This window comes from Pygoscelis adeliae, unplaced genomic scaffold (assembly GCF_000699105.1).
Source record: "Pygoscelis adeliae isolate BGI_AS28 unplaced genomic scaffold, ASM69910v1 Scaffold218, whole genome shotgun sequence".
Classification (NCBI taxonomy): Eukaryota; Metazoa; Chordata; class Aves; order Sphenisciformes; family Spheniscidae; genus Pygoscelis; species Pygoscelis adeliae.
Window position 1 is genome coordinate 5,103,041 of NW_008825433.1, and position 13,964 is coordinate 5,117,004.

At 34.6% G+C, this 13,964-nt stretch overlaps 1 protein-coding gene across 1 annotated transcript in view; it reads left to right on the forward strand.

Moving 5' to 3' along the window:
• DNAH8 (dynein, axonemal, heavy chain 8) overlaps positions 1 to 13,964 on the forward strand; it is a 146,215-nt gene that overhangs the window by 69,542 nt on the left and 62,709 nt on the right. Inside the window, 5 exon segments of the mRNA XM_009331077.1 lie at positions 2,831 to 3,077; positions 4,396 to 4,637; positions 4,718 to 4,858; positions 8,975 to 9,212; positions 10,210 to 10,352. Coding sequence (XP_009329352.1) covers positions 2,831 to 3,077; positions 4,396 to 4,637; positions 4,718 to 4,858; positions 8,975 to 9,212; positions 10,210 to 10,352 — 1,011 coding nt within the window.

Below are 13,964 nucleotides of genomic sequence, written 5' to 3' on the forward strand. Positions count from 1 at the left end.
TTAACGCAGCCTTTCCCAGATAATGGTAGTGCATCCAAGTTATCTGAATGAAGCAGCAAGGTACCTAATGAGTCTCTGAACATGAGTTTTGTAGACTAGAGTAGGGACAGTAGGGCATAAGAAGGATTGGGAGGCATTTGAAGGCTAAAGCAGTAAATAAAGAGTGAGAAGAAACATAGCCAGGGCACAACTCCTGCTAAGGATGAGGAGAGAGCTAAAAGACCTTTATAAGGGCAAAGAAAAATATGAGGTATGTATGTAAAAATGAGTAAGAAAAGACATAGAATCTGAATGAGAGACTGTGTAGCAAAAAGTTGTTGCAAACAATGTTGTTTACATAAAGCAAAAAGTTGCTTAGTTTTGACAAAACACTTGGTTCTTGGCACTTGAGGAATAGAGAAATAGACACCATGCACTGGCACCTTGCCAGGAGTGTAGTATGTTTACCTTGTGTTGCAATCTCTTTTGATCTGGAGTGTCCGGCTGAAAAGCAAAAGAGAGAAAATTGTTAAGGTGTTGCAAGAAATTATTTTGACTTCAGAATATTTGTAAGACATTACGTTTAGTAAACTAATGATTTAATGATTAAACTGTAATTTTGGATTATGGTAATTTGTGTCCAGTGTGGGATAATCTTTATGATGTGTTGTTGATTAATGAATATGAAAAAAGGTGCTTAAATGGCTTTTTGGACCTGTACTCCAACATAACATTTAAATGGCTGACAGTTGTATTTCTGACATGCAATCGTGTTTGAAACTAACTTTGAATTTATTATTAAAGACAGTTAACTCATGTTCTGATGGTGTTTATGCCAACACACTTCTCTATACACATCCTTCTTTAAAGAGCAAACTTAACAAATGCATCAGAGTAACAACTCAAGAAATAAATACGTAGACAATCACTAATCAATTATAAATTGACAAGCTAGAAAGGTAACTAGAGCATTGTTGCTCTTTTGTCTTTTTGTTCTACTCTTTTTTGAGAACACACTTTAATTATTGATTATAATGATGTTTTTAAACATTATGACTTTGTTGGTTTCCTGTGTTCTCTGATTCTTTGTTTTTTCTGCATGCAGGCAACAAGGTGTGAACGCTTTTTCTTGTAATACCATGCTTTGAACAGTGATCAGCTTTACTTTATTGGCTATATTACTCATTAAGCTTGAGCTTGTAGCCTTAATTAATGAAATTTATTATTTTTTTTTTAATTCCATTAATTGATGAAATTGAATTTTGCTTTGTAAAATTTGTCAGCCAGAGAAGAATTATCCTGTGTTCTAATTTTCATATTTTACTTATCCCTACATTTTGGATAATTGTTAGACTCTGTTAATGGTTAAGACTAATAACCTTTACCATTTCTAATGGCTGAAAACTATTTTGCTCTAGAAGCATTTATTTGTAATTGTGCTGATTGCCAAGATGAGAGTATAACTACAACAACTGACACTTAAGAACTTTTTACCCTGTGGAAATATGTTTGCATCTTCTTGAAATACAACCTCAGAATAGAGACTTTCTGAAACTACAGGCCTTGAAGTGCTAGGCTTGTTCATTGGCTGTACAGTCTTAAATTAGAAACTACATCATTGGCTCTTATGAACTAAGTGTCTTAAAAGAAACTAGATGTAAACCAAGAAAAGCACTCTGACCTTTGTGCTTATTACCAGATTTCTGAAAATTTCCAAACTTGTCTAGCTTAAAAAACAAAACTGCCATGTGATTTGTTGAATAAGAGCAAAAGATACAATGCATTACAGTATTCTACAAAGTGCAACGTTCTGCCTTATATTACTTCACAGCAACTAAAATATCATGTCTCTGTCATCAAACCAGAGGTGTATTTATGGCTCTGCTCAGGCTCCACCTAATTTACAGAAGGTTTTGCTCCACATTCTGCAGGCTGGATCTATATTGTCCTTCACACAGCTTCACACTGATGATCAGCAGAATTTTTGCATGGGAGAAAACACTTTTAACCATCCTGCTTAAAGTCACGTTCACCGTTTTATTCACGGCTTAGTATTTCTGGTTGTCAAACTGGTCATAGGAAGATTGCTTGTGCCCTAACAAATTCCATCTTCCACTGGGAATAAGAAGTTTGACATTTTCAAGTTCACGGTGGACTTGATCTTAGTTTAGATTTGTGGTGCCTGTAGATCTTCCTCCTGGACTGATACAAGCCTTTATTCAGCTTGCAAAGGAAGCAGCTATATATGCTTCTCCTTACAAGGTTCTGTCATCCACGAGGACTATCACATTTTTGTTCCTTTCAGTTGCTCCAAAAGGAGATACTTGTCTAGGCAGATCCTGCCACTTCCATAGCAAACCTAAAGCTAATATTAAAAGAAAAATAGAAAATTCAATAAAGAATTGTCCTGAACCTAACCCCATCCGCAATCCTGTAGGAAGTGCGGTCCCTATGTTTATTTCATATACTCGGGTATTTTAGCACTGTAGTGATTAGTCATTCTTCTGTTGCATTAATGTTTTGCTACTATTCATTTTTCCTTTTGAATAATATAGAAAAAGCTTTTTAAAATCTGGTAAAATTATTTTCAGTTGCTTTGAAAAGTTTAGGCAAGATTTAGTTCTATAAACTGTTTTATAGTAAACTTGCTTAGTGCTTAGAAGATTAGTATGTGAAGGTATGTACTATTCCACAAAACACTAAAAATCAGCAAACCCATGCTGATTTCAATTCTGAGCATATAATTTGTATGTCTAATACAGTTATAGTCACTGACTATCAAACGTATTAAATGCAAGCAAAAATCTTCCAAAAGCATATATTTCTTAAAGTATTCTGATTTTTTTAATAGTTGTATGAAACTTCTCTAGTACGTCATGGATTGATGACACTTGGACCTAGTGGATCTGGAAAAACAATGGTCATCACTATATTAATGAGAGCACTGACAGAATGTGGCCAGCCTCATAGAGAAATGCGTATGAACCCCAAAGCTATTACTGCTCCTCAAATGTTTGGAAAACTAGATGCTGCAACTAATGATTGGACAGATGGAATCTTTTCTACACTGTGGAGGAAAACACTGAAAGCTAAAAAGGGTATGTAAATGCTTTGTGTGTGGAATCATAAAAATACCTCTTGAATGATATGTTGAAAAAAGCGTCTTGAATTTGAAAATGTGGTGAAGTTCCCTCTCCCTATGGAGAACATAAATGAGGTTACAGTTCACTTCTCAAGAAAGGGCAATAGTTTAAAAATTTATTATTTCAGTAGTATATCTACATTAAAAAATTGTTTGTTTCCTTACCTTCAGTTCTACAGTGCAGATGTGTTATTTGGAAGCTCATAAATTATAATTTAGATTTACTTGTACTAATTGCACTAGCTTTAAAATAATGGTTTTTTTCTGTGGTTTTTCATACATTGATTACCCATGTTTATATCTCAGTATTTTAGGATTGGAATAATGAAATTCCTTTTCACAGTAATTCACTTGTATCTGAAAAAATAAAAATATTTATGTTAAAGAAAGGGAATTCTTCTAGGGAACCTTCCTAGAAGGTTGTTCTTTTTAAAAGAAAGTTGAATTTTCTATATTTTCTCTATTGGAATTTTTCTATATTCAAAACAAAGCCAGAATTTTAAAATTTGATTGCCAAAGTTTAGGCATTTTCATCTATATTTATGTTTCAAAATAAAAGAAAAACAATTAGATTTTCAGAATTGATGCGTGATGTTAGTTTTCATTAACTTAAACGGGATCTGTGAATATTCAACGCCTTTTTTTTGGTTGCCCAAAGAACCCTTATTTTAGCAACAAAATGCTAAATTCCCCATCCCTCCTGTGCTGCTCAGGCCAGGGAGTGGCGGGGAGGAAAGAGGAAGAGTTAGATAATGTTGGGAAGGAAGAAGTTGAGTCTGGAGAAAGAAAAGGGGGTGTTGGAAATATGTTTAGTTGTCTTTGTTTCTCATCATCCAAGTCTATGTTAATTGGCAATAAATTAATTTTCCCCAAGTCGAGTCTGTTCTGCCCGTGACAGTAGTTGGTAAGTGATCTCCCTGTCTTTACCTCAACCCAGAATCATTTTCACATTATTTTCTCCCTCTTTCCTGTTGAGGAGGGGGAGTGAGAGTGGCGTGGTATCTCTGACAGCCAGCCAAAATAATCTCACCACAGATGTTCAACATTATAAGGATATACTTGTGCCCCCATTTGCTACTAATTGTTTCAAAAATAGTTCCTTAACTAAGTATGCAATTTATACAGTAATGAGCATCCATGGAGATGGCAGAAATTACAATAAATAAAATACATTTTTATACATTATTTAAGTTCTAAACCATCTTTTGTAAACTGATTTTCTTGCTCTTTCAGCATGGTGATATGAACTATATCTCTTTTGATTATTTTTCCAGGGGAAAATGTGTTTCTGATTTTAGATGGTCCTGTAGATGCAATCTGGATTGAGAATCTAAATTCAGTTTTGGATGATAACAAGACCCTCACTCTAGCAAATGGAGATCGAATTCCTATGTCTCCTACATGTAAACTGTTATTTGAGGTCCACAACATTGAGAATGCCTCTCCAGCAACAGTTTCTCGAATGGGTATGGTCTACATCAGTTCTTCTGCACTCAGCTGGAGACCAATATTGCAAGTAAGATTATTATTTCTGGCTACTCCTAACTTTACCTTATTATACATTTTATACAGAAAAATATTGTGGGTGTTTTTCAGGCATGGCTGAAAAAACGTTCTTCTCAAGAAGCTGAAGTTTTACAAAGTTTGTATGATAGAATCTTTGAACCAGCATATACATATATGAAGCTAAACCTTAATCCAAAAATGGAGCTTCTGGAATGTAACTACATTATGCAGGTAAAACAGATACTGTGCTAAGTCTGTGTGAATTGACTGACTATAGTAAGCGTGCAGAAATAGCAAAGAGAACATTTGATAGCAATAAAATTTAATTTGAAAATATTATTTCCTAACAAAGAAAACCTCAAACTCAATATTTGTTTCTTAAGCAATATAAGAGGAACTGTTAGAGATGTGCAGAAGAAAACTCTACTTCTTTTTATCGCTTCATATGTAGGCTAGTCTTCTGTTGATTGGGATTTGCAGGCTTCAGTAAGTTTTCAGAAGCATATGTTTAGTAAGCTAGTGGCCTCACTCCAGTTCTTTTAATACCAAACAAATTGTGGTAAGGGTCAGTCTAACCCTACTGGTAGTGTCAGCAGAGAGAATGAAGAATAATTCTAATTATCTTTTTGTCTCCAGATGTAATAGCTGTGATTCTGTCAGTCTGCTCTTCCAAGGTCAATGTAGTAATTTTTGCCTGTTCCTTCTTATCAACTGGAATTCTACCTTGAGTGGAGTCCAAAATTTATCAGTGATTTATTAATAATAAAATTATGTGTTTGGCAGATTTTGCAAGACTGTCAGTCCTATACTATATGTCTTCAGCTGATTTGTTTATGAGTCTGTTGTCATCTGCAGATTCTAAGTCTCCAGACTTTCCATTTGTCCATGTAATCCCAGTTTTATATTGACACTCTCATAACAAATTCAGTAGTGCCTTTGAGTAAGAGGGTAGGCAAGATAATATTTTGGATAACACTTCAATTTAATAGTAAACTAGTCAATTTGCACCCAGTATCTCTTTACTGTTCATTAGGGATTTAGCTTCAGATTTTCAACAGTTTGAAGTATTTTGCTGCAAATTAATAGCCACAGTAAATGCTGCAAAGATTAACTGCGCAGTATCAAATGGAATTAGGATATCTATAGAATTGAAGTCCACAGCAGAAACTATGTAACTTGCCAATTTATGATGACAAACAAGATGGATGTGCTATGCACAAAATTTTTAGAGAGAGAGAATATTTTTTTCTTCTACATTTGTTTGTTATCTGTGAAACCTCTGACTGAATTGATGTTGTCTTCATGGAAGACTTTTCCTGGGACTAGAAGTTTCTACATTATTTTTGATTAGGGCTTGTTAGGAAGTGTGAGCAAGTCAGTGTTCTACTCATACTGCTTGGTCAGGGAAACATTTCCCTGATTTAACCTGTATTGAATGTTTCTTCCTGTGAATGAAAATCTCTAGTAAGTTTCTGTCACAGGTGCAACAGAGTAAATAACCCTTAGTGGATCTCCATGCTGGGGTTTACTTAAGAACCAATGAGATCAGAGCTTTTACCCTACTTCATAATTTCACAGATTCACTTCCTCACTTGCTTCTCCCCTGCAGTGTTACATTCACTTAGTCTTGATTTCTCTTCCCAGCAAGGATTTCATTCTTGCTGCGGGAAGGTAGGGCAAAAAGTTGGTCATGTTGGTTTCTGTGCTGTGCAGCCGCTTGCAGCTACCAGGAGTGGGCATTACTTGACAAGTTTTCTTGGCATCATCCAGCATTTGTCTACATGCATCTCTCTGATCTCCAGGATCTTCCCCCATTTCCAGGATCTTACCTCCAACCAGGATCTTGACCTCCTTCTTTCTGGGCACCTTCTTTTGGGGACCCTTGTTTTCCGCACCACCTCTCCTTTCCAGAACCTTAGAGATCCCTGTTTTGCCATAAATGGTCTATGTGCAGAAGCACTGTACCTTATCAGCCTCCTGACTGATGGTTCTGTCTTACATCTCTTTATTAATTGTGGGATTCAGGACGTGCTGCTTTTGTTTAGGTCAGGTGTTTTCAAAATTTACAACCATCTCAAACCAGTTGCATCTAGCAGACAGCAGACTTGTACTTGAGTTCTAAAGTTCAGTTTTGGATGTTCACGCACACATGCACATGTACCATGTTATCTGCCATTTATTAGCATTCACAATTTAAGCTGTTTTTTCATCTACAACAGCTTCATAATGGTTTTATACAAAAAGTGGTCTCACCTTTGCTTTCCTCCTTGTAATTTCCACTGACTTTCTAACTGTATATATTATAGTATTGCTCCTGGATGATTTTTTTCCTGCTGTTTTTACTTATAAGTTTTTCTTTTAGCTGTTTACCATCCTCTGGCCCATCTCATTAGGTGGACAAATATAATTTATTTTAGGAGATTCAACACAGTTTTTGACTAGGGTTATCCTGCCTTTCAAGCCTACTGGAAAAGTCAATAAACTTGTAGCTAAAGGAGGTCTGATTGATATGGTCTCCATGAAGGAACAAAGCTGTTTGACAAAGTTCTTTACCAGGGATTTACATGGAAGCTAAGCAGTCATAGCAGAAGATAGGAGATTCATTTCTAGATAAATAACTGATTAGAAGATAGGAAATGTGTGATTGGAGTATCAGTTCTTAGGAAGGACAGAGGTTACCACTGATCCTGAGGTACCTTTGCTGGGACCAATGCTGCTCAAAATCTTCATAAACAATTTGGAAAAGTTTTAGGTGAAGAAGTTTACTGATGATACTAAATTATTCAGGGTAGTAAGGACAAAACAGCTAACCATGAAGAACTGTAGGCAGACTTTATGAGACTGAATAAATAGGTAATAAAATGGCAAATGAAATTCAGTGAAGATAAGCACGAAGGGGTTCACACAGGGAAAAAACAAACTGTTCGATGCCATGAATAGCAGACCTACAGAATATCTTGCCAAAGGGTGTTATAGGTGATAAAAGTTTATGTAGGTTCAAGACCAGTCTTGATATTTTCAGGGCAGAAAAACCCATAGAAGATTACTAAACCCAGAAAAAGTGTATTTGGTTCAGAAAGCCCCAAGCTGAAGAGCGTACCAGCAGAAAGTACCACCCCCTACCCTCCAGTAGCACCACAAGCCAAGAGAATTTTTTCTTTGTTTTTACTCTTCTCTAAGTGTCCACTTTTGGTCACTATTGCAGATGAGATGCTGGGCAAGCTGAAGTTTTCAACTGATTTGTTGCAACCATTTGTGTGTTTTTATAAGTCAGTTTATTTTTTTCCTGTTTTCTTTCTCCAAAAACTTGTTACAGAATATTGCTAAGACACAGAGCATCATGGGAAATTTTGTACTCGAGCTTGTATTTGAGGGAACAAAAAAATTTTGTTCAGATAAACTGGGACACAGCCAGTCCTGGAAATAATTAGATAGATCGATTGTCTTCCAAAGAAAAGAAGTGACATTATTTTAACATTATGAAGTGTAATTAATACTGATTAATCATTTTTTAAACTAAATGATAAAGTAATCAAAAGTATTCTAACTATTTAGGTTTTTTAGGCTGCATTAAAACTATATAGCACTGCATTACTTCCCACTTCAAGTATGAGATCCAAGACAGCGTAAAGAATACTAATTCCAAGAGTTGATTGACAATCTGCTTCACTGTTAAAAAGACATATTTTGAAACAATGTGTTTGACACTGCCTTGTATAGAAAAGGAATATGAGTGATGTTATCTAAGCCAGTCAAACGTCTGGCTTCATGAGTGACATCACAGAATTGTAGGTAGCAAGTTACTAGATTTCTGGAATCTGGAATCTAGTTCCTTAGAAGAGTGAAGCAATCATAAAATAGGATATTTTAATCTATTTTTTTAAACAGAAAATAGAAGTTAATGTGATAGATGCATTAATTGACCATAATTAAGATAAATACATTAGACACTGAAAATTCTTCCATGCTTAAAGATGGAAAGAAATGGCTAGGCCCCACCTACTTTTGGAGTTCTGAATATCCCACCAGATATTATAAAATCCCTTAAAAAGCAGTTCTGTTGCCCCAGCTCTTAAATGACATTTATTATATAGGTATAATTTAAAAGGATAGTTGATAATCAAATTACTTAAGTAATTTTGAAAAATTTACCCAGTTTTATATAGATATCTAACCTGTTTTCTGGGGTTTGTAGTTCTGAATTTTATGTTATTCTTTGGTAACCTGTATTGGTTTTCAAATGATGATTTAAAGTTTGAATACATATAAATAATGCATGTGCATATATGTTTAAAAATAAAAAGTGATTATGTAATACTAATGCATAATATTTTAAAATATTTTCAGTCTATTAGTCTTCTGGAGGGTTTGATTCCATCGAAGGAAGAAGGTGGTTTATCAACTATATTTCATCTGCATAAATTGTTCTGCTTTGCAATGATGTGGAGTTTAGGTGCCCTTCTGGAGCTGGACAGTAGAGATAAACTTGAAGCCTTCATTAGAGCTCATGATAACAAATTAGACTTACCAGAAATCTCCGCTGGCACCAGTCAAACGATGTATGAGTTTTACGTTACTGATTACGGTAAGAAAAAGCACTTTCTTTTTTATACTGGCATTTTAAAACTGAGTATAGCTTCTTTGAAATTTACAATTACTCCTTTAGTCCTTATTATACAGTCATATGAGCAGAGATTTTTGATGACAGTATAGTAGTAACACAGCTTCTGTATGCAGTGCCTCTGTGGAGGGGAGAAGTCAGAAACAAGGGATAGAGTGCTCATTGGTAACGTTTTCTTATTTCTTTTGTTTTTAATTTCATTCTTACAGATTTCTATTAGCTTAACCAGCCTACAGTTTTTAGTTAATTTATGCTTAGGCTGGTTTAGTCTAAATTAATATTAATTTTATACTTAATTTCCTCACAGCTAGTATTTTTTATATATTAAAAAATATAATCTGATTTTAATTCCACTTAATAATAATTATTTATCCATGTCTGATAATCAGTAATAAATCTTACAGTTTATAAATGGTAAGAATAGTGTGATATTTTGAATATTATGAATATTGATATTTTGAATAGTGTGATATTTTCCTCAAGGACTTTATAGTTTAAATAACACATACACAACCAATTTCACAAAGAACTTACTGTTCTTTTAGAGTATATTCTCACATGAATACATTTATTTCTCTTGTATCCAAATTCAGATTTTTTTTTGCCAGCAATGTTGATTTAGTGTACACATACACAATCCATATTCTCATGTTCTATAATTTTTCACCAGCAGTGTGAGAATGAGTTTCTAGGTAAACATTCTTTTGGGTTTTTTATTTAGATAGCTATATATAAATTTAAGAAATATGTTTGTATTTAGTAGAATTGTAGACTAATTAGAGATCATGACTAAGTATGTCTTTTGTTAGATGCATTTTACCTAGATTTGAGAAAGTTTATCCCTTTTTACACTTTGTAGTACTTCACCCATGCATCTAGGATTTTTTTTTTTTTGCACTAACAAAATGTTGAACATGATCAAAATATTGTGAGATGTTTTCCTCTTTTTTTGTCATTACAGGTGACTGGGAGCACTGGAATAAAAGAGTTCAGGAGTATGTTTATCCAACAGATAATGTCCCAGACTACGCATCTATTCTGGTTCCAAATGTTGACAATGCCAGAACTCAGTTTTTGATAAACACAATTGCAAAACAACAGAAAGTAAGTACAGGATTACTTATTTAAGTATACGCCTACTATATGAAATAAATAGAAACCTACTTATAACGTAACTGGGAGATGCAATCATTCTTCATATTCTCTGTCTCTAGTCACTGCTTGCCAGGAGCATCATTATTTGCATATTGCTCTATTTTTATTTTCTTAACGTGAATCCTCTATACTTATTTCTGTGCATGGGCAAAATGTTTAAAATATCCTTTTTATAAAATAATTTTTTGTCATAAAAGTTTAACTCCAACAACCTATCATTTTTCTCAGAAAAAGACATAAAACCTTGTTTTTAATTTTACACCATATTAATTTTTCTGATTTGTGCTTGAATAGGGAAAAAAGTAAAATAAATTTCACAAGGCAGTTCACTAAAAATCTGAAATTCCTAGCCTTTACTCTTTTTTTTTTTTTCTCTCATTAGGAAAGCTGTAGTTAATAGCAGTAGTCACAGCTATAGAAAAGGAGAGAACACTCCTCATACAGCTTTAACCCATAGGACCAACCTGGTATCATGGCTTTTGGCTCAGGCCACATTAAACAATAGTTATTAAAACATATATAGGCCTATTTTCAAACAGAGGAAGATCTGAAAAATACATATTTTACTGTAGCACAATGCTCTTAATAACCCTAGCAACTTCCTATGGAAATCTGTGTCAGCTTGTGAAATGTAAGTAAATGTACACCCTTCTTAGTAGCTGGAGCCAATATTAGAAATACCGTAAGTGCATGAGCCAGTGCTAGAACCTGTTTTTTTCTGTAAAACTCTGGGATTTGGACAGAAAACCTGTTGATTGGGTTTGATGAAACTGTTCCAGAGGTCATAATGTGGCTGTGCCTTTGATGTATCTAACACTAATTATGAAAACATGCAAAATCTTTGTATTTGGAAACAAATTATTAATCTTTGTACATTAATGCCTTGGGAGATATTGATTATATTTCCAGGTACATTCTTTTGGCCATCATTGCTATAGAAATAACAAGCACTGAAATCTTCCAAAAAGACTCTCTGAAACCTGGCATTTTCCACAATTCAGTGTTTCTGTGGTATATGGTTTAAATCTTCCTCTCCTCACTTGAAAAGTTACAGCATTCAGTGTGCAATAGGACTTGTCTGTGCTTCCCTGTTGAGCAGAATATTCCCCTCCATGGAAGCAGTCAGCTTGCTTTGTTTTCAAGCATTTTTTATTTGGTAAGGTTTGATTTAATCACGTATTGAACTGTGATAGAGAAATATCTTCTCCCCCCTCTTCCCTGGATCAGATCACAGCAGCATGAACTTTCTTTCCAGCTCCAGCTAAATTACATGTACTAGATGAAACCAAAGTGGTGTTTTACAGATCTGACTTCACTTGTTGGTTCTGCGAGTTTATTACTATCATCTGTGTTACCATGGTTAATTGATCACTCAGATGTTCAAAAACAGGGTGAAGAATGATACCATGTGGTATCATTGTGGCTATCTGTTGGAGAGCATTAATTTAAAGCAGGAGCAAGTCAGTCAGGAGTACTTGAGCATTTCAACTCTGCATTATCAACTTCAGTGCTCACAATCATAAATAAATACATACTCCCTGTTGCAAACTGATTAAATTCTTTTCATGGAGTGATATAATAATGAAGATAATACCATCTGTCAAAAACATAAGTAGGATGAAAATCTGAGCTAGAAAAAAACGTGGAGGATTCTTACATGTCTGAAAAAAGAGTAGGGTTCTTATCTAGCTCACTTTCATGAGATAAAACAGGAGATTTCTATTATAAAAGGTTTAAGAGAAATGAAAGAAGTATTAATCCTTTGGTTCAGCAACTTTCTGATTTAGATTCAGATTTTACCAGGATAAGAAGGAAACCAGGAAAGACTTTCTTCTTTCTCAACACATTTATTGCTTTTTTTTTTCTCCAGGGAAATGACACTTAGTGTACAGATTAACCAGAAAATAAGTTATATAGTTTTATATATTTTAATAGGCAATACTAAGAGAAAGCAGAAATAAAATACTTGCTATCAAAATATCTTGAAACAAGAATTTTCTGCACCTTTAATTTGAATAAACCATCGGAGAGGAGTAAAAAGGCTTTGAGAAATAGAAATATAGTGAGGCATACATTAAGATAGTATGAGTTGTAAGAGCCAAAAGTGCCATATTAGAAGCATCAAATGCTGCTGTTGTAAATACTGCAGTGATAAGGAGACAGAATAATTATATTCTCATCAAAAGGAAGTTTGTTTCCAATAATAAAACAATCAGTAAGGAGAAACAAATTTTGGGAAAAATTCTAAGATTTCCTGACTGTTCTGTGAACATCCTTGGCCAAAATCTGCTTTGTCAAAGCTTGATGTCCTGACTACAAGGTGATTTAAAGGCCCTATGCAAGAGCAATTATCTTGTTGTTAAAAGTATTCTGAAAAAAATGCTTTGGTTTCATATTCCTCCATGGATGTTTAGAGAAAGAATCAAGCATGTCCATGACAGGCAGTCGATGAAATTCAGGACAAAAAGCACAGGTCAAGTTTGGTTCCAATTCTGAAAAACATACTGCTGTCAGAGGACACATGGACTCTTTAAGGATCCAGAAGGCCTTGCAAAGTCAGTTTATGTCAGCATAATTAGGCTGGGGAACTTGCGTAACAGACTTAAAATTCCAGTTTAGGAGAAGAGAAGGTGTGGATAGGAACCAATGTTCCTTAAAGGAAGGATGGTGTTCTCTTGAGGAAAGTTGAAGAATAATTGCTGACTTTGAAAACAGATTTTCCTTTGTTGCTATTAAGTAGGAGTAGTTCTCAGTTCCTTTTGTGCATGGAATGTAAAACACATTTCAGAGTTTCACTGGTAAATTGCTTCCTCTCTTACCAGTTTCACTGGCCTGTCTAAGAGGGGCCATGAGCAGTACAATAGTCACTGCAATCAATTTTATGAATCTCCTCACACATTCAGCTTAGAGAAAAAGATTGGATCAGGTATTTTAGACAATATACAGAAATATAAGAGGAGCTTCAAAAAGGACTTCATTTCCAGAGGTGGAAAGCAACAGTCTTTTCCATCTAATTGTTTCCTACCTTTACTAACATTTATCACAAAGCCATAGATATTTCTGGGTCAGTTAAGACTTCTGTACACAGTTCAGTATCTGTTATTCTTAGTTGTAATTATCATTACATCATGTCTCTACAGACCGTTAGAGTATCTCTTTTAGTAATATGCTTGAGAGGGGTTATAACTAAATCTAATCTATACTGTGTTGTTGCTTTAAGGACAGTACTGGGAAGAAGGAACTATCCTTCTTATACAAGCGTGTCACAAAGGATACCTATAGCATAAGCAAATAATAGAAATTTTGTATTAAAATTAGATGTCAGAGACTACTTTCCATGATAAAGAAAGCCTTCTTAGGGTCATCCGCTACAAGAGACTGCTGCAATGAACATGTTAGAAAGTGGAAGAGGTTAGGCAACTGGAAGAAAAACCTCTAGTACATTCTCACTTCGTCCTTTCTCTTTTGACTCTAAATAATTTGTCTTGGAGAATCTGGGTGGGATGAAAAATACATACTGGGACACGGCATATGGAGACACAGGAAAAACATACCAGAATA